Source organism: Geotrypetes seraphini, chromosome 8 (genome assembly GCF_902459505.1).
Source record: "Geotrypetes seraphini chromosome 8, aGeoSer1.1, whole genome shotgun sequence".
Taxonomy (NCBI): Eukaryota; Metazoa; Chordata; class Amphibia; order Gymnophiona; family Dermophiidae; genus Geotrypetes; species Geotrypetes seraphini.
In genome coordinates, this window is record NC_047091.1 from 124,285,553 (window position 1) to 124,306,455 (window position 20,903).

At 42.6% G+C, this 20,903-nt stretch overlaps 1 protein-coding gene across 1 annotated transcript in view; it reads left to right on the plus strand.

Moving 5' to 3' along the window:
- STK11 (serine/threonine kinase 11) overlaps positions 1-20,903 on the plus strand; it is a 195,565-nt gene that overhangs the window by 126,868 nt on the left and 47,794 nt on the right. Inside the window, exon 8 of the mRNA XM_033956999.1 lies at positions 2,925-3,115. Within this exon, the coding sequence (XP_033812890.1) occupies positions 2,925-3,115 (191 nt within the window). The remainder of the gene's footprint in view (positions 1-2,924; positions 3,116-20,903) is intronic.

The window sequence follows — 20,903 nt, forward strand, 5'->3', positions numbered from 1 at the left end:
TGCTATGGGATGATAGTTAGAAGGTGAGGAGGGGTCAAGATCAGCTTTTTTCAGTAATGGGGTCAAGGCATTGACCCCATTACCATTGACTGTGTTTGAGACTCATATGTGCTGTTTGCTTTGCTCACATTTTTTGAAGTTTTGTTATTTGGCGTGCTAGATTTTTTTGAGGTGGTTCCTACGAGGGCTACTATAGTGTTTCTCACTGCTGAGTGAACTGATACATTTTGGACCTTGCTTAATGGTTGTTTATAAGTGGAGTTTTTTGCCAAATAAAGATGAACTGAGGCTTTTTCTCCACTTTTTTTTTCTTTTTTCTTGTTGTTTGTGTGTTAAGTGAATGAACGGGTCTTTGTATGAGTGCAGTGAGTAGGACCTGGTAGTGTCTAGGTAGGTCCCTCCTAAGGTTTCCAATAGAGCATAATTCATTAGTTTTAGGAGTCAAGGCAATATGTCCCATTTCTGCGGAAAATAAGCCCGATAGTAAAGCAGAGTTTATAAGTCTGGTGAGGGATGAAATGGCCTGCACGGGAATTTTCTCGTATAGATAGGAAGGGAATGGGTCCAGGGTACATTTGCAGGATTTCAGTTTGAGGCAGAGTTTGGAAATCTGGGATTCGGATACGTGCTCAAAGACAGTCCAGGATCTGTCTGCTGGGGTAGGGTTAGAGTCGGCTGGGATAGGGTTAGAGTCGCTAGGAACCAGAGAATTGTAAGAGACTGCTGGTGGGAATGAGCGTCTTATGGTAGTGATCTTTTCATTGAAGAATTTTGCTAGTTCGTCTGCTGATGGGGAGGGGAGGAGGGGGGAATGGTGGAGTCGTTTTTAGAGGTTAAGGAGTGCCAGATGTTAAACAGTGTACCCACAGTGAGCACTTTTTCCCCCCCACCGTTTCGACGGGCTATCTGCGGTTAGCCGTGGGTAAAAGCCACTGTGTCATTCTCTACTTCCTAGCAGCCTCCAACTCCACTGCTCATATGTAAATGTAGTAAAATGAGATAATTAATATTAAAACTAGCACTCCAAGCAATGCTTTGACATCACCTGTTGATAAACAAAATGAAGCACTGATTTTTTTTAATGCTTCAAAATTACCAGCTGGCCTGGGGAGTGCCAGTAGTGTTAAAAATGCATCTCGTGCGAATGTGTTGAAGGCAAGTCTGCGCCATGTTTGTTAAAGCTTATGTTGCCCATTGCATGCAAGGTAGAAGTCCATCATATTTGGAGGGGGGGTCTGCCGATTGCATGAGGGGAGAATGTGTCATGCCGAAGCAGGATGCTGATTGAATGAGGGGAGTACTTGTCCCACCGAAGCAGTTTAAGAATATATTTTCAGGATACCGATTGCATGACAGGAGCACTTGTCCTGCTGAAGCACTATATAAAAAAAATGTTTTCACATTTTGCCCCTCCCATTCTCTCTCCTTATGACATGCACCTATGGTGCACTCCTCTAAGGCATGCCTATGATTAATGTTCATGCACACATTCATGCCTCTTTCTGTGGACTGTTCTGCGCACGTGTCAGTTGCTTGCTCCAGTGGCTGAACGGATGGGATTTCCGTGAACCTCATTTGCTTGCGAAGTTGTTTGAGCATTGATCGTCATTTTCAAATTGGACAACTTACTGGCACCACAGTGACCCACAGGATTTTAACGGTAATTTTAGAGCATCTGGGCCTCTGTGTCAATTGCATCTACCACCCTTTTCTGAACTTCCCATTATGGTCTCTTGTTCCACATTTTCCTCCTTGTTCATTATTTATACCGTTTGAGGTACAGTGGAACCTTGGTTTACGAGTATAATTCGTTCCAGAAGCATGCTCGTAAACCAAATTACTTGTATATCAAAGCGAGTTTCCCCATAGGAAGTAAGGGAAAATTGCTTGATTGGTTCCACCTCCTCCCTGCGGCCACCGGCACTGTTCCACCCCACCCACCCTCAAGGCCACTGGTGCTCTTCCACATCCCCCTCCCATGAACTGGCATTGCCCCCCCCCCCTTGCGAAAGCCTGCCTGCCCGCCCAAACTGAAGCTTTAACCCCATCTGGCACCGGCATGCAGCATCAACCCACAGGAGGTGCCGGTGCCCGAAGATCATGCTGCTTGCCGGACTGAGCCTTGAGCATCTGCACATGCTCAAGGCCTTCTGGTTCCCACCTCTCTCTGAGATTCTCGGAGAGAGCGAGAGCCAGAAGGCCTTGAGCATGCGCAGATGCTCAAGGCCCAGTCTGGCAAGCAGCATGATCTTCCAGCACCAACACCTCCTGTGGGTTGGTGCTGCGTGCCGGTGCCAGATGGGGGTAAAGTTTCAGTTTGAGCGGGCGGGCATTCGTGAGGGGGACTCACAAATTGAGTCAACGCTCCATTTGCAAGTCACGATTTGTGAAAATGTTTTGCTCATCTTGCAAAACACTCGCAAACCGCGTTACTCACAAACCGAGGTTTGATTGTATTTTTAATATCTGTAGCTCTGGGTTAGTGTTCTGATTTCCATCTAGGTGCAAGGTCCAGAGGAATAACTTTATACTTTTAGTTCGCCAAGGGAATATGAACAAGTTTTTCACCATTGTGAAATGTCCATTGATATAAATCCACAGCACAGGGACAAGCTGCTCCTTAAGTACAGTGGGCATGGGACAGGATGTTCACTAGAAATCTGCTTCTGTTCTTGTGTCTTATCTACCGATTTAAAATAAAATCTCTTCCAGCAGTTTTGTCAGCCTCTGAATGGATAGGGCAAAGATTGTAGGGATTGTCTCTTAAATATTTAATGTACAGCGCTGCATACATCTAACAGTGCTATAGAAATGATTAGTAGTAGTAGTTGCTGGTGAGTGTGCTGTCCCTTATGGATGGGCATATTTACCTCTCTTAAGTGGTGTCTTGGGTAGTATTGGTACTTTTCTTCTTCCTTTTGCAGCTGGTTTCGTAAGAAGCACCCACAAACAGAGCCTTGGGTGCCCATCCCTCCCAGTCCAGACACAAAGGACAGGTGGCGCAGCATGACAGTGGTGCCTTACCTGGAGGATCTCCATGGTTACAGTGAGGATGATGAGGACTTGTACAACATAGAAGATGAGATCATTTACACTCAGAACTTCACAGTACCAGGTAAGCAGGGTGCATGCAGGCATGCCCTCACACTCTGCTCTCATCCTTTACACTTGCCACACCCAGCTCTTATACATTTTAAAGTAAGTTTGATACTATTGATATTTGTGGTCTTAGTGAGATTACTTACCTGTAACTGAGATTTTTCATGGACAACAGCATAAGTCATCCACACACTGATGGTGACATCATCTGATAGTTTCATGGATGAATTAGCTCTCCTAGAATTCAGAAAAGCCTAGAATGGCCTTTCTGGCTTGTTAACCAGCCCTCACCAACATGCCTACTTATTTTCTTTCCAGTGCATTCTTTTTCTGTAAGCAGACTCATCATAGGGTAGACATAATATAGATTTATGTAGTTGACTTATCCTGCTGTCCATGGAGAGCACCCTGTTCTGGTGCAATATGTCTAGAGTTCTGACTATAGGTAATATCTCCCTGCTCGCAAGTTGTGTTTCAAAAGGAAAACATTTACATTCTTCAATTCTCCTTCTCCAGTGGCTGTAATGCACCCTTCATTTTTTTTTTCTTCTGCGGGCGAGTTGAAAAGATGGTGTTATGATCATTTCTTTTTCTTTCTTATTTTGGGGAGTTTTTATCTGAATCTGGAGGTTTTGCAATACTAAGAAGGTTCCCAATAACCCTGGGACAACAATGCCTGGAAGAGGATGCAGACTCTGGGAAAGATGTCTGCAGCTATCAGGGAAACCCTCATGGTACCTGTCTGGCCAGCCTGCACTAGGACTTGGAAGTCAAAGTCCATTCCCCTGAATGCTAGCATGTAACCAGATTTTATCAGGTGCTGAGTGTGGGCTGTTTGGCCCCTGTGGCGGTCCGGTTAAGCTTTGGTGGGTGCCGACTGCATTTTTCCTCCTCCCTTGTGTGGATCTGTAGGAGTTGAGGTATCTGTCTGACTTTGGTTCAACTGGCAGCCCGAAGATCACAGCAAATGGACTTGAGCCTCTTTGACAGCTGAAGCAGGCAAGCACCAGCACAGACAGACTGTGAGTAAAGCTATTGTAGCGTATGGGAAGAGGGCGCTCAGATTACGGCCTCCGGTAAGACAGCCATTTCCGCCATTTCCTTTGCAGGAAGTGTAACTGCTGGATTTGACATTGAAGACGGTGTTCTTGGTAGCCATCTCGGCAACAAGTATCGGAGATTCAGGCACTATCATGTAGAGAGCCGTTTCTCAGACTTTACAGAAGCAGGAGTCTTTCTTTGCACAATCCCATCATTTTTGCCAAAGGTGGTGGTGGCCTTCCAAATCAATCAGGAGGTCAGGTTAACTGCATTCCATTCTACGGGTTCCAAGAAGAGACAGATTGTTGGAATTGCTAGATGTGTGGAGAGTTCTTCTCCATTATCTTGAAGTGATGAATGAATTTAGTCTCTTAGATTATCTTTTTGTCCTTACCAATGCTGCTAGGCTGGGTAAGCCAGCATCTAAAGTGACTTTTTCTAGATGGAATTGTAAGGCAATCTCGTTAGCGTACGTTGGCTATAGGAAACAGCCACCAATTTCCTTGCGAGCATACTCCGCTAGAGGGGTTGCCTCTTCATGGGTGGAGTCTCAGGCAATCCCTCCCAAGAAGATTTGTAGGGCACTAAGTGGTCTACTCTCCATACATTTATAAAGTTTTATAGAGTGAATGTGGTAGTACAAGAGGATACAGCTTTTCGGTCCTCTGTTTTAAGGACAGGCTTATCTGTCCTGCCTTACACTCAGGAGTTTGCTTAGGTACTTTACCTATAGTCAGGACTCCTAGACATATTGCATCAGAACAGAAGATTAGTTTCTTACCTCAATAATCTTCTTTCTGTTAGATGTGTCTAGGAGCCTTGAAGCCCTGACCTGTCAGTCAGAATTTGCCTGCTTACTGCCTCGGACAGAGTGTATATCCAAGGCTGAAGATCTTCGCCTGCCAGTCTGTCATAAAGAGTACAATACCAAACATTTAAAACAAAAAAACAAAAAAAAAAGTGTTTCTCAGAGCTCCTTAAGTGTACTGTTTGCACTTTGACAGGTGGGTTGTTCATTCCACTTGGGTTTACGATATGGGTTAATTAACTTGGTTCAATTTTTATTTCTTACAGAATAGAAATGTATTATCGAGGATGTTCCCCATACCCTCCTGTCTTTCTTCTGTTGTATTGTTGAATGATTGCTTTGGTACAAACTGAAGGGGGCGCTACAGCCACTGGAGAAGGAAGCAGAGTTGATTGTAAATTTCACCCTTCTGCAGCACAATTTGTGAGCAGGGGGATATTAGCTATAGTCAAGACTCCTAGAGAATGACATAGGGACAAATTTGTCCCCATCCCTGTGGGATCTCTCTCCATCCCTGTCCTGTCCCATATAGTTGTGTCCCTTCCTCTGCCCTATCCCTGCAAAACTCTGTCCTCATCTGCACAAGCCTCAAAGTGCACAAGTGTTCATATGCACAAGTATTCGAGGCTTGTACATATGAAGATAGAGCTTGCAGGGATGGGATGGGGATGAAGATAGATACTGCGGGGACGGGGACATATTTATCCCTGTGTCATCCTCTATACATCTACCAGGAAGAAGATTATCGAGGTAAGAACCTAATATTCGTTACAAGTAAATAACCTCTCTTTTTCCATGGACAAGCAGGATGAATCAGCCAAACACTAGTGATTCCCATGTGGAGGACTCTAAAGGGGACTTATGTAGGCAAGTGCGTGTTCACCCTTTACAGCCCATGTGCTTGGCCACTGTCTAGCACGTCATGCTAAAATGTTAAATGAAGACAATAATGAAAAGGGAAAAAGGCCAGGGTGTTTATCTTGTTGAATTAAAAGAACTACAAGAGTCATGGCTTCAGGATAGTGCCAGGATTGATGATATGCCTATGACAAGAATGCAGTTTGAAGAACCATTGCCACAGGAGCAGCTTGTTCGCTTGTAGGCAGAGAATAAATACATTCCAGGAGCCAGCTAGTGAGAGTGCAGTAAGCTATGACAGTGACCAGGGAATTTGAATCATAGGGGACAGATGAGTTCAGAAGATCCATATGATGTTTGGTTACTTCTAAATGAGAGATGAGAGCTTCTTTAATGTTATGAGTATGTAGTCTTTTATCTGGATAGCTCATATTTAGTGAGGTTTTGGTGTCTGTCCAGCCTTCCTGCTTGTAAGTGGAGAAGAAATGCAACCCAGAAATCAGATAGCAAGAGAGAACTTGATATGACAAGGCCAGAGGGGCGACAACTGCAGAGATTTCCAGACTTTGCATTTCTTAGCATTAAATCTTAGCTGCCAAATTTCAGACCAAGCTTCACTAGGTCCTTCCTGATGTTATCCACATCATCAGGGGTATCTGTTCTATTGAAGATTTTAGTATCATCTGCAAAGAGGCAAATCTTACCAGATAACCCTTCAGCAATATTGTTTAAATAAATGTTAAAATGAACAGGCCCAAGAACTGAACCTTGAAGGCACCCTTTCCTCAGAGTGATTTCCATTAACCACTATTCTATGTCACTTTCCACTCAACCAGTTGTTGATTCAGTCCGTCACTTTGGGGCTCACCTATGTGGAACACTTGTCAGTCTTTTGCTAAAATCTAAATACACCACATCTGGCACTCTCCTCCTATCCAATTCTTTGGTCACCTAGTCAAAGAATTGATTAGATTTGTCTGACAAGACCTTCCTCTAGTGAATCCATGTTGCCTCAGGTTCTATAATCCACTAGAGTCCAGAAATGTCATTATTCTCTATTTTAAAAGCATTTTCATTAATTTACTTACCACAAAAGTAAGACTTACAGGGCTGTAGTTCCCTACTTCCTTACTTTTGCTTTTGTGGAGAAGGACTGCAACCACCCTTCTCCAGTCCACCAATACCACTCCCAACTCTAGAGAAGCATTGAAAAGGTCAGCCAGCAGAATTGCCAAAACTTCCCTAAGTTCCTTCAGTACCCTCAGATGTACACCATCCGTTCCCATTGCTTTGTCCACCTTTAGCTAGCTCATCACAAACACAATCCTCAGAAAATCGATCAGGGTCTACCACACCTCCTGACCTATTTGCTTTTTTCTTCTGCAGTCCCACTCCCAGTCATTCAGCTGTGAACACAAAATAGAAATATTTGTTAAGCAATTCAGCCTTATCTTTATCAGCTTCTGCATATTCCTCCCTTCACCTTTGAGTCTCACAATGCTGTTTTTGCACTTCCTCATATCACGAACATCGTATATACTCGATATAAACTGAGGTTTTGGGGCCAAAAAATGGGTAGGACAAGAAGGATCCCTCCCGCCAATTGTCCCAGCCCGATTCTAATTAATTTTATCTCCCTCCTGCCTCCTTCATGTACCTTAAGTATCCCTGATGGTCCAGTGGTGAATCGTGACAGGACGGACCTTCCGTTGCTTCTGCCTGTGCAGAACCGCTAGCTAATTGTCTGCCAATTAGCTAGCAGTTCTGCACAGTTCTTGCGATTCACTGCTGGACCACCAGGGATACTTAAAGTACGTGGGGGGAGGCGGGAGGGAGATAAAACTAATTAGAATCGTCTGGGACAGGAAACGGGAGGGATCCCTCCTGTCCCGACCACTGCTAGACCATTAGGTCTCACGGCAGGCCTGGTGGAGGCCTGCAAGGCATTGGGAGGGAGAGAGGAAAGGCTACAGAACCTGGCAGAGAAGGAGGGGCTGGGTGCAGATACAAGGGAATGAATGAGGGGCCTGGATGCAGAGCAGCGAGGGAGGGAGGGAGGAACAGGGTGCAAGGCACTGCACTTGAATATTAAACACAATGCACTTCCACCCCCAATTTATATTTGAGTCTATCTTTTGTCCTCCTTTTAGAAGGAAAAATGGTTACCTCAGTTTATAGTTTATATTTGGGTCGGTTTATATTTGAGTATATAGAGTATATCTAAAAAATGTCTTATTCCCATGTTTTACCATGACAACTATTTTTTTTTCTTCCATTTGCATCTTTTCTTTCCTGACTACTCGACTAGCCTCTTAACTTTTCCAGATATTTTTTGCCTTTCTTCCTCTTTCTGCAATCTTTTGTAGTTTTTAAAGTTAACCTCTTTTTCCTTACCTTTTCAACTATTACTTTTGAGAACTAAATTGGCCTTCTTTTTCTTTTCGTTTTACATACTTTCCTTACAAAATGGTTTGTTGCCTTTACAATAGCTTCTTCTAGATGTTGTCATCCAGACAATTCCTTGATGTAATCTCCCATCTGAACAAAGTATTTTTAAAGTCTAGAACCTTCACTTTCAATTGAGCTCTCTCTACAATTGTCTTAATACTAACTAATATATAACTGAAATGGGTCTGAACCTCTTCAATGTGAGCAACAAACAAAAATACAGGTTCTATGTGCAATTGTATAGAATTTTCAATAAGTTCAAGGAGGGAAAGACCTCAGAAGCCTGCGCCAACCAGAATATCAAATTCTGTTATGGTTATTCAGCAGGACAGGTTTGTAATCATAGGTCTCACACACCCCTCCACACCTTATTGCAGATAAGTGCATTTTTCTTTTCTTTTTTTTTCACCGGTTTAAAAGTGAGAAGTGTTTAATACACGATAAAAAATGTTATGTTGGTGACCGGTGTGGAGGGGTGTGTGAGACCTATGATTACAAACCTGTCCTGCTGAATAACCATAACAGAATTTGATATTCTGGTTGGTGCAGGCTTCTGAGGTCTTTCCCTCCTTGAACTTATTGAAAATTCTATACAATTGCACATAGAACCTGTATTTTTGTTTGTTAATACTAACTAAACCATGTGGTGGTGGTTACTGGATTCCAAATGAGCAATCCAGTCCAATCCTTTAGTTTTATATACCGATTCATCCCTCTGAGGGCTCGACTCGGTTTACAAATATTATGAATCAAACAAAGAAGGGATCAAAATTGACAGATAAAAGATCATTAATTAGAAACAGATGAATTTGTTAGAGACTCCTGAAATATTGACCATGACCATAGACTACAAAACCTTCAAAAAAGAAATAAAAACCCTTCTATTAATAAAACACATAAAACCGAACTAACACAATCAGAAATGTCCCAAGCATCACCTGAAACTACTACATATAAACTTCTAATATCATGACAACTCAGATGTAATCCTTAACAAATCAAAGAAATGTACAAACTACTCCCTAAATACTTCTAATCTCCGGACAAACCATTTGTAAACCGCCTTGAACTGCAAGGCAATGGTGGAATAGAAATCCCTAATGTAATGTAAATAAATGAGTTTTTTGCATTCTCTAGAAAATTGATAATTGAGAAAAAAGTCTAACTTCAGACAGAAGCTCATTCCAAATTTTTGCAAATAAAAAGGTAAACAAATGACAAAAATTGGCTGTAGTTTTGATATTTTTTATGGTAGGAAAACCAAGTTTTTATTGATGGGCACTTCTGGAATTAGATGGCAAGCAAGAATTGAAAAAGATAGGAACAACAGAGAAAAAAATTCCATATAGAATTTTAAAGATTACACTGGTACATTTAATATGAATTCTCCAGTAAATTGGAAGCCAGTGAAGTGCCTTTAACAGAGGGGTAACATGATGATATTTACATTTATCAAAGATCAATTTTGCCGCTGTATTCTGAATGAGCTGCAGCCTTTTCAGGCTGCATTTACTCAATCATATATAAAGTGAATTTACATAATCTAATTGAAATAAAATGACTGCTTGAACCAAAACACCAAAATTTTGCTGAAAGAATAGTGGCAAACCTGTCTAAGCATCCTAAGGCTGAAAAAAGCTTTTTTTTAATCACATTGCTAATTTGAAAAGAGAATGTGGAATCTAAAATGAAACCCTGAATTTTAGAAGTAAACTCAATCTCTAATGAGTCTCCTGAAATCAGTTGTACAGAAGAAGGTAGCATTTCTATCTTCAGCCCAAACCAAAATAATTTTGCCTTTATAGTATTTAATTTCATATGAACCAAAGAAGCCCAGTCCTTGATTCTTGAAATGCACAAATTAATATTAGATGTTATTTAGGGAAGGGTCGACTTCAAGCAGGATAAAGATATTGTCTGCTTAAGTATAAATTGATTCAGTTGGAAATAATTTCAAGTATTGTAATGTTGTCATATAAATATTAAACAGAATGGGGTCAAAGGTGATCACCCACTGCAACATCTGGCGCTAATAGTTTGAGCACCAAAGTCTGTGCTGGTGCTGTACTGAAATGCTCTGTGGTGAGATAAGAGGAATGGTCTGCAAGTGTAGTGAGCAACCCTCAGACAGAGGCTACAGGCTGCTAATTTGGCTGGTCAACATTAGCACTGTAGAAAGTCTGAGACAATGATCTAATCTTGTGCTAGCAGTTGGTTCCATGGAATCTGCAGATAGATTCACTATAGTAGTAGAAGCGCTCCATAAAGGACTTGCATAGACTGGAAGATTGTCCAGCATGCCCACACTTTTGAATACTGGTGTGGATCACCACATAACATAGTTGAAGGCTCTGCTCTTTCAATGTCCTTAGCACTGAATTGAGTACCATTCAGGTTTGTGTGTCTGTATAAACTACTGCTGTGCATGGGTGAGGGTGAGAGTGCCAGCGACTCAACTTTTCTCCATGCAGCATAGTGTAGTAAGTACAGAGTCTTGACAGCAACATCCACTGCACCATTGTGCTTAGCTGTTTCCCAGTCTCTGCTGATGTTTGGTAGCAGGGTGCCAGTACTGTTTCTGGATTTCCCTCTGATTGCCTGATTTTCGCTGCAAGTAAGGAGTCTGAGGACCTGCATGGCCTCTAAGCACTTCTGCATCCTTTAGCCACAGGAAAGCATTAGGGACCACAGTATAGGGACAGAATTGGGAAGACAAAAACCAGGTAGAAGAGGAAAAAAGATTATAGGGAGCAGAGGAGAGCAGGAAGATGTATCTGGCAGGGCAGATAGGAGAGAGAATAGATGGGCACTTAGGTGGGTGGCTAACAAATACTCAGAAAGGCCTTTCTAGGTTTTTCTGAATTCAAGAAGAGCTAATTTGTCCATGATGCCATCAGATGCCATCACCAGTATGTGGCTGACTCATCCTGATTGTCCATGGAGAATTCACCTTACCCTGCAGATCTGTAATTGTCTATTGTTATGTCTCAGGATCTGCTTCTAACGGCTTTTTATGCTTTTCTACTTTTCCTTGACACCTTTCAGTTCTGCAGGATGAGACAGAGGCAGGGCACAGAGAGACGAGAGAGTCCACAGTCTGCTGTAGCAAGAGAGAAAACCCACAGTCAGCTATAGCAAGAGAAAAGAGCTTGCTGTCTGCTGTAGCAAAGGGAGAGAGCTCACAGGAAGATGAAGGGCCTTAATTTTCCTTCAAATTAATTCTAGAGATGCTATTCCCATAACATTAAGCGAGTCTGTTTTCTGCCTCTTCAGTAATAGGAAGATGAAGGATTAAGGCAGCTCAGCACCCCAATACTTGGTTGGCTTTAGCAGGAGCAGAGGGTATCTGTTCTGCCGTGGAAGCATTCTTACAATGCAGTTCCTCTGTGCACTCAGCACGCCTGATTCTGATATTATGAAACAAGCCCCTGCCTATTCCTTCTCCTGCCATGTTAGAAGACCCTGCCAAAGAGACACCAGACAAGTTTTACATCATGGCATGTCTTGAATTAAGAGAGAGAATAAACTGAGGTGCCAATAATACGGATTTTTCCTCCAAATCTTACATGAAAAAACAAAGTTCTGCTTTATTGTGCCACAGGTTTCAGCCCAATGAAGGAGCATTGTAACACTAGATTGGATGTTACTCTAGGCCCTATATACCACTGTCTTGAATTGAGGGGGCAAGGGGGAGATGGGTTAGTCTATCTCACCCCAAACCTGGTTTATTGAAGCTCTGCTGGGTATCTTACTTTGAACCCCTATATCTGAATGTCAAGAGACCAGACTGGGTTTATAACTACAGGGCCCTGTAAGTCCCACATCATGTGAGGCTGGTTTATCTGACTGACTGGGGTCTCTCTACTTGACCCAAGAAGCTGTGCCATTGCATGTTTTTTTTTTTTTTTTGTTCACACTTTTGTTTGGGACGTTCTGAGTATTCATTTCAATTAAAGAGGTCTCTTCAGTGCTAAACAGCCCCCTTTATTTAACTCCATCAGGGGAGGACATTGTTCCTCTTGTTCAATCTAAATCACTTGATCTGAGAAAATAAGGAAGAGATGATAAAGCAAAATAGAACTTTAGAAAAGCTATCCCTAGATTCCAGTACTCTATTTCCAATCCCATCCCACTCTAGCTCTGCTGGTATACATGCTTCAGCTGTCCCTGTATATCATCTCCACATACCCCATTCTTCTCCCTGATGGTATATATACTTCATCCCCTAGCCCCCCTCCCACACACACACACTCTTTGCTGCTGTATACCCTTCTGCTGCAGTAACCAGACTCAGAGGCAGTGGCAATGAATCTGGACAGAGTGGATCCTCATTAAACTCTTAGAACCAGCAGAGCAAGATGTGAAAAATTTGCTTGGTTGTAGAGAGTACACAATTTTCAGCTCCAGAGGTTTTAGAGAACACTTTTTCCTTTTCAGAGAGTGGAAAGGGAATTTCTTAAAAATAGCAGTATGGAGAGGAAGATCAGTGTGCATAAGTAAATAAGATAGAGCAGAGCATGAAGCCCTGCTGAGGGCCATATAGCAAAGAATAAAGCACAAGGCAGTGCTGAAGGGTGATCTGTTGAGTCTTCTTTCATTGCACCTTTGTACATATTGGAAACAAACAAGAAAGGGAAGAGATCTTGCCTCAAAATGTAGCAAGCAACCAAAGAACAGGCAAGCGAGATGTCTATATCAACCAACAGTATTTTTATTAACATAAAAGTCTGTGTAGTTGTTTGTCTCAGTGACAGTCTAAAAGCTTGATCCCAACTAGGATCCCAGTTTCGACAGTCTGGAATGCCGTCTTCAGGGGACAAATAAATAACTCACAAATCATAAAAATGAAGATGCCAACATGATTTGCTATTTCATTTATTGTTTGAGCTGCATTTTTACGATTTGTGAGTTATTGTCATTTGTTTGTTCCCTGAAGAAAGCATTCCGGACTGCTGGAAACTGGGATCCTAATTGGCTTTTAGACTTTATCACTTAAAGAACAACTATACTGTTGGTTGATATAGACATTTGTACATATGTAACTCATACTTTCATTTCTGAGTGTGTCGTTAGAATGGGAAAGGGGCTAGGGTTTGATATAGCATCTTTCTGTGGTTACAATCAAAGTGGTTGAATGACTCCTGTGATTGTATTCAAACGTTTGCATTTCAGCCTGTCTCTTTGTACGAGTTTTGCTACTGGTGTTACTGAAATCTTGTAGCTTTATTAATTCTAGAGTATGTTTCTTCATAGGTTATAATATTCTTTTACGTGGAAAGATGTTGCAGCATGTGACCTTGAGAAGCTCTTTGAAGAAAGAGTTAAGGACTATACTAGAATGCACCAAGAAATGTACCATATATACTCGAATATAAACCAGGATTTTTAGGCCAAAAAAATAGGCCAAAAATTACATTACATTAGTGATTTCTATTCCACCAATACCTTGTGGTTCAAGGTGGATTACAAATGAATTGTCAGGACATTAGAAGTGTGTTGGGAGTAGTTGGTACATTTCTTTAAGTTGCTAAGGATTATATCTGAATTGTCAGGACATTAGAAGTGTGTTGGGAGTAGTTGGTACATTTCTTTAAGTTGCTAAGGATTATATCTGAATTGTCAGGACATTAGAAGTGTGTTGGGAGTAGTTGGTACATTTCTTTAAGTTGCTAAGGATTATATCTGAATTGTCATGATATTAGAGATACATAAGGAGTAGTTGCAGGTGATGCTTGGGGTAGTTCTGACTGTGTTCGGTTTTATGTGTTTTTTGAATAGAAGGGTTTTTATTTCTTTTTTGAAGGTTTTGTAGTCTGTGGTCGAGGTCAATAGATTGTAGAGTTGGATGTCAAGTGTTGCAGCTCGAGTGGCTAGGAGGTTGTCGTATAGTTTTTTTTGTTTGTTTTTGGTTGGAGGGTATGTGAATGGTGTGTGGGTTCTCCTATGTCTGGTTGAGGTGGATTGAATTAGTTGATTGTTTCAATAGGCTGGGCTGTCTCCGTTTATTGCTTTAAATAATAGGCAGTAAAATTTGAAGTGTACTCTTCGCTTGTATTGGGAGCCAGTGTGAGTCGTGGTATGCCTCTGATTCTTCAGCGAGTAGACCAGTCTTAGGGCTGTGTTTTGAATTGTTTGTAGTTGTTTCATCATGGTTGCTGGGCAAGGGAGATATAGTATGTTGCAGTAATGTATTAGACCTAGGGTTAGGGATTGTAAAGAGTTGGAATTGTTTTTTGTTGAAGAATTTTTGAACTTGTCTTAGGTTTCTCATGACTGCAAATGATTTTTTTTATTGTTTTGTTGATTTGTGGCTGCATTGTACAGCCTCTATCTCTCAGTACTCCCAGGAGTTTTAAGGTGGGTTGAATGGGGTATGTTATAGAGTTTATGACCAGGTTTGTTACTGTTGAGGTTTTGTTATTTTTGAGTAGGATGAAGTTTGTTTTGTCAGGATTTAGTTTTAGTTTGTGGTCTTTCATCCATGTTGCTACTGTTTCAAGTGTTCTGTGTGTTGTGTCTGCTGGTTGATCGAACAGAAGGAGAATGGTGATGTCGTCTGCATAGCTATAGGAGGTTAGGCCTTGTTTATTTAGTTAGGAGCCGAGGGAGGCAATGTATAGATTGAAGAGTGTGGAAGAAAGAGGTGATCCTTGGGATACTCCGCAGGTATTGGACCTTGGCTCAGATTTTTCTTTGTTTGTTTTAACTCTGTTTGTTCTGGAGTGTAGGAATCCTTTAAACCATGATAGTACCTTACCACTGATTCCTATTGAGTCTAGTATTTGTAGAAGGATGTCATGGTCTACCAGGTCAAAGGCTGCAGAGAGATCTAGTCTATATTCTGGCTAGTGCCCCCTCCCAAAATTATTGTAGGCCGCCGCCAAGCTCTGCACCCTGTCTCCCCTCCCTGCCCTGTCCTTGTACCTACTCTGCCAATCCCTGGTGGTCCATAGGTGCAACGGGCAGGAGCAAGCTTTTCGCGCTCCTGCCCCGCTGCTAACCTGGTCGGTGGTGGCTGCTGTGAGATTGGGTTTCTTCAGCCGCTGAGCGGCACCGAGCAGGAGCACGCTTTGGAGCTGCTGCTCAGCGCTGATTGGCTTCTTGACTGGCTCCCGTGAATTCTCATAAGAATTTGCAGGAGCCAGTCAAGAAGCCGCTCAGCGCCGAGCAGCAGCACCAAAGCGCACTCATGCTCGGTGCTGCTCAGCAGCTGAAGCAACCCGATCTCGTGGCAGCCACCACCGACCAGGTTAGCAGCGGGTCAGGAGCGCGGAAAGCTCACTCCTGCCCACTGTGCCTCTGGACTTCTAGGGTTCAGCAGAGGAGGTACGAGAACAGGGTGCAGAACCTGGTAGGGTGGGTGGCTGGGTGCAGAGTCTGACAGGGAGGGAGGGAGGGAAGAGGGCTGGGTGCAATGCCTGGCGAGAGGGAAGGGGTCTGGGTGCAATGCCTGACAGGGGAGGGAAGGAAGGGGACTGGGTGCAGAGCCTGGCAGGGCTCTTGAATACTAAGCAGCCCGACTTATATTTGAGTCAACCATTTTTCCTCCTTTTGGGGGGGAAAATGGGGGTCTCAACTTATATTCAGATCGACTTATATTTGAGTATAGACAGTAAATGAGAAGGAGATTGGTTTGGTTTATCAATGAGGTGGCTAAAAAAGTAGAAAAGAAGCCTAGTGAAGGCATGGAGGTAAGACAGAAAGACACAGGACAAGATATTAAAAATAGAAAACAAGATAACAAGGACAGCAGAAGGAGAAAAAAAGATTTCTCAAGGATGTCAGTAAAAGGGGGAGAGGCAAAAATGGGTTTGTAAGAAAAGCAATGTGTGAAGGTAGATGAGGGAGAAGCAAAAGTGCTGAAACAAATTTGGAATTTACTGAAGAATGGATTGGAGGAGGACCGACACTTTTATTAGTGGAAAATGCATAGAAGAGAGAGGAAGGTACTGTACTATTTATGGAAGACATGGATTTGTGTGAAACTATCTGGCCAGAGAGGTAAATTTTAGCTGCTGCTTTGAGCCATTTCATCAGATGACCCAGAACATTTCTTAAATGAATAGGATCCAAAAAGATATATGGTATTGTAATAGTTAATTACACATCTAAATGGAAGTGCAAAGCAGCAGCGTTGCCTAGTGTATTGCAAGACATCTTTTTCTCCTCTCTTGAGCAGGAAAAATATATACTTGATACCAAGACAAAGGGCATGTCTCCAACAACAACAAATATATATATATTTGTGGCTCTTCATCATGAATTCATCTGTAGACTGTTCAACATTGCAGAGACATTGAAACTTCCAGTTGTGTCATTAACATTTATCTCAGCACCACCTGAGGCATTCCCACCTCCAACTACACATCATCTAGCTGATGATAAATAAAAGGCTTTATTAATCTAATTTGGTGCAATTATCATCTGTGAGGAATTAATTGCTCAGAGATTCACTGAGCGTGTTTGATTTTCCTAAAGCTCATGCTTCCCATGGACTGCCAATTTATTCTTCCTGTTCCACTTGCACAGTTGAGATTTCAAATTATATCTAGTCCATAGAGGCCACCTTAGTTTTAATTTCCTCTGTTGCAGCAACTTGAGACTATAATCCCTGTTTTTTAAAAATCAAGGCAAACTGCAACCATCATAGAAACACATGTCTTCAGAGATATTAAAACAACAGATTACAGTTCAGCGTCATAGGAGTAGGGGGTACTATAAGGGATCTCTGATTCATAGCACAATGATCATCAACTCCTCCAGAACCCATCCTGGATCTTCCTCAGCTCACCAGTTGGATGCCAAGCAAGTCCTACCTTGATCAACTGAGGACTCTCCTGTTCCACAAAATAGAGCTGCAAAGGACCTAACCAAGTACTTGAACATAGTTCTCACTCACGAGGGTCAACCTCTCACTCTGCAGAATTAGTATTTCTTTCCAGGTTGATCATTACCACTGGACCTGGGTCAGTCTTCAACATTCCTGGCTGCCTGAAAGTCCACAAGTTGGGGCTTAAGGTGACATCAAACTCCAGCTGAGGAGTGCTCTTTCAGCTGCATAAGCTGTAGTGCGCTTGACAAAGAAGGGCTTGCTGAGAGATGCTCCATGAGCATGTTGTGGGAGGGTGAAAGCAAATGGGAATGGGACCCCCTCCCCCCATCTTACCTTCCCATGTTAATATGGCAGAGAAAAAGGAGAACGTTCAGAAGCAAAACCACTTCAGAGAGTCTAATCTAGGATTTGCGGATCGCTCTATGCCTATAAAGGATCAAGGTGATTTACAGTGTCAAGAACCTGTGCATACCAGGAGGAGCTACAAAGAACAGTTATCAAAATGACAAAGAACTTTCCAATATACAAAGAACTCAGAGGGAATACAGAAGAAGATTAAAGGAGACTACAGTAGATGTGAATAATATTAACAGAGCACAATACAGTCTGCTGGTTAGAAATTGGTAAAATAATGGAAGCTCCATGTCTCCAGTAAAAGAGTCAAAGGAGTTGATACTGGATAGGTCATGGCTACTTTTCATATAGAAATATTTTAAGCTTCCTTTCTAATCTCTAGAGGCAGGGTGTTCCATATATTGATTTCAACATAGGTAGACAAGCACACACACAACAATGCTCTCCGGTGTCATCTTGCCCCAGGGGATAAAATTTAATGTGAAGTGCAGAATGATGTACTTAAAGGTGTAGAAATCCAGGGGAGCTGAATTTAATGGGGACAAGAGGCTGATGTGCATAGACTTTGGGATGATAGTATCTGAGATTCTCAAAATGGCAAAAGAGTGGTGGTAAGATGGTGCCCAAAGCTAAAAATGTTAGACTGCATAGAGACAGGCATAAGCAGGAGAAGAAAGGAGGTGTTAATACTAGTGCTGCCCGATTCAGGGGGAAAAATTCAATTCAGCCTATTGAATTGATTTTTCGATTCAATTTGATTTTCCTGCCCAATTGGGTGTTTGTTTTTTCAAACATCCTGGTGGGTTTATTTTATAGCCTCTTCACCCCCTTTGTTCTCTCCTACCCACATTGGCGCTATGGTATAAAAAAAGACACTTCCTCTCTGTTAAATCCTAGCTCACGTTTGCGGTTCTAACCACCTCTTGCAGGATACACATTTCAAATCTGACATATTGTAATCACAAAATAGAAAACAAAATTATTTTTTCTACCTTTTGTTGTCTGGTCATTATTCAAATTATTTTGGTCCCAGGCTCTGGTTGTCTTCTGATAACTCGCATGCCAGGGTCTCCTGCCCATTTGTCGTTTTCTTCTTTCTCTGTCCTCCCCTTCGATTTCCCTTCCCTCCCCTCCCCCCCCGGAGGTCTGGCATCTTTCCTTTTTTTTGGTCTCCATCCCCAGATCCACCTTTTCTCAACTACCCTTTCATCCAGCATCTCTCCCTCCTTCCTCACCACCCCAGGGTCCACCATCTCTCCTTTTCTCTTCCCAACTACTCTCCTATCCAGTATCTCTATCCCCCCTCCACACCATCCCTTGTGTCCAACTTCTCTCCCTTTCTGTTCCTTCCCTCCCTAAATCACATTGTCCACCATCTCTCTCCCTCTCCTCTGTTTTTAGACCCATTATTTCTTCCCCCCAGTCCGGTATATGTACGTCTCTTTGAACCCCCTTTCCCTCCCTCCATGTACTTCTATACCAGTGCCATCCCCCCGAAGGCCTGTCCCCCTCCCCTTGGAGGCCTGCCTGTCCCCTCCCCCTCCGGATGGCCTGTGTGTTCCCCCCTGGCCTCCCGCTCTTCCATTTACTTAATTCCAGCAGTGGAGCAGCCTGCAAAGAGGATCGCCAGTGCTAGCGATCTTTGCAGGCTGCCATCAGCCTCCGGAGCTGTCTTCCAACTGCTGCGGTCCCGCCCCTCTGACATCAGAGGCAGGATTGCGGCAGAGGAAACAGCTCCAGAGGCCGATAGCAGCCTGCAAAGATCGCTAGCACTGGTGATCCTCTCTGTAGGCTGTTTCGCTGCTGGAATTAGGTAAATGGATGTGCGCCAGGGGGAAGCCAGACACTGCATCACTTCCCGACTGACCTTCCCCCTCACACTCTAAAGCAGGAGCGGTAGCAGCAGGCCAGCAAGAGGCAGCACTGCTGCTCCTGCTGTAGGGGGCGAGGGGGGAATGGTCAGTCACTGAATCGGGAAGCCAATTTTTTTTGTTTGTTTGTTTGTTTTGTTTTTAAATCAATTCAAATCGATTCACTCAAAGTGAATCGATTTGAATCGGGCAGCACTAGTTAATACCCCATGTACAAGTCATTGATTGAGGCCTTATTTGGAGTATTGTGTTCCATTTTGGTGGCTGTATCTCATCAAGGACATAAAGACTTGAAGTTGATTCTGCAGAAGGCAACAAAAATGGGAATGGTTTGTGCCAGAGGAGACTTAAAGACATGAATAGACATTGTCTAGAAGAAAGGAAGAGCAGATATGATATAGATGTTAACTAGGAATTAATAGATAGACAAATTGTTTTCAGAGACAGGGAAGTAATAGAGCTAGAGGACATGAATTGAGATTGCAGGGTAGTAGACTTAGGAGTAATATCAAGAAATATATTTTTCCCAGAGAGTGTGGATGAAAGGAAGCTCTGGAACCAGGTGACATAGGCTCAGGAATAATCTAAAAAAATATTGTTTTACAGTGGTGAATGTGTGGAACAGCCTCCCCGTTGAGGTAACAGAGACTATATCTGACTTCAAGAAAGCGTGGGACAAGCACATAAGATCTCTAAGGGAGAGAGTTAGGGATAATAGGTGTTATGGATGAGTAGACTGCATCGACTGTATGGTTTTATACCTGTTTTTGTTTTCTATGACATACCCTCTGGGTGAAGGTGGTAGGGACAAAAACAGTGATGGAATTGAAAAACTGGGAGATAAATACAGAGGATGGAATCAAAACAAAACTTCACACTTTAAACAGGTCATAGAGGTAGGTATAACCTGCATGAATCAGCAGGTACAACTCTGGCCACCTTGGGCTGATTGGATGAACCATATGGGTCTTTGTCGTCATTTACTATGTTAAATTTGTTATTTTTGGAAGGAAGATGCTAATATATTATTGTTATAGCATTTCATTGACATTTTGATACTAGCTCATATACCTATTACTCTAGTTCAGGGCTGCCCAAGTCCAGTCCTCAAGATCTACTGGCAGGCCAGGTTTTCAAGATATCCACAATGAACATGTATGAGAGAGATTTGCATACCAAGAAGGCAGTGCAGGCAAATCTCTCTCATGCATATTCATTGTGGATATCCTGAAAACCTGGCCTGCCAGTAGATCTCGAGGACCGAACTTGGGCAGCCCTGCTGTCTAGTTTGTCCCATTATCTGTATCCTTATTTGATTCCTTATTTATCACAATCTCTATACTCCCCTTCTCAAGCTAATGTAATGATGGTCTTCACTTAAAGCTTTGATTGGATTCTGTTTGGCTAGGTTATTTGCTGTACAAACCCCACTCTGGATCTCACTGCCCATACACTCTACACATGGAATTCTCTTATCATAGATTTAAGATGGATCACAGCCTTGGGTTTTGAGTAGTCTTTTTCCAGAACACTGGTTTTCTGAATCTAGCGACTTACCCTAACCCTTAATGTAACCCTTATCCTCTGCCTT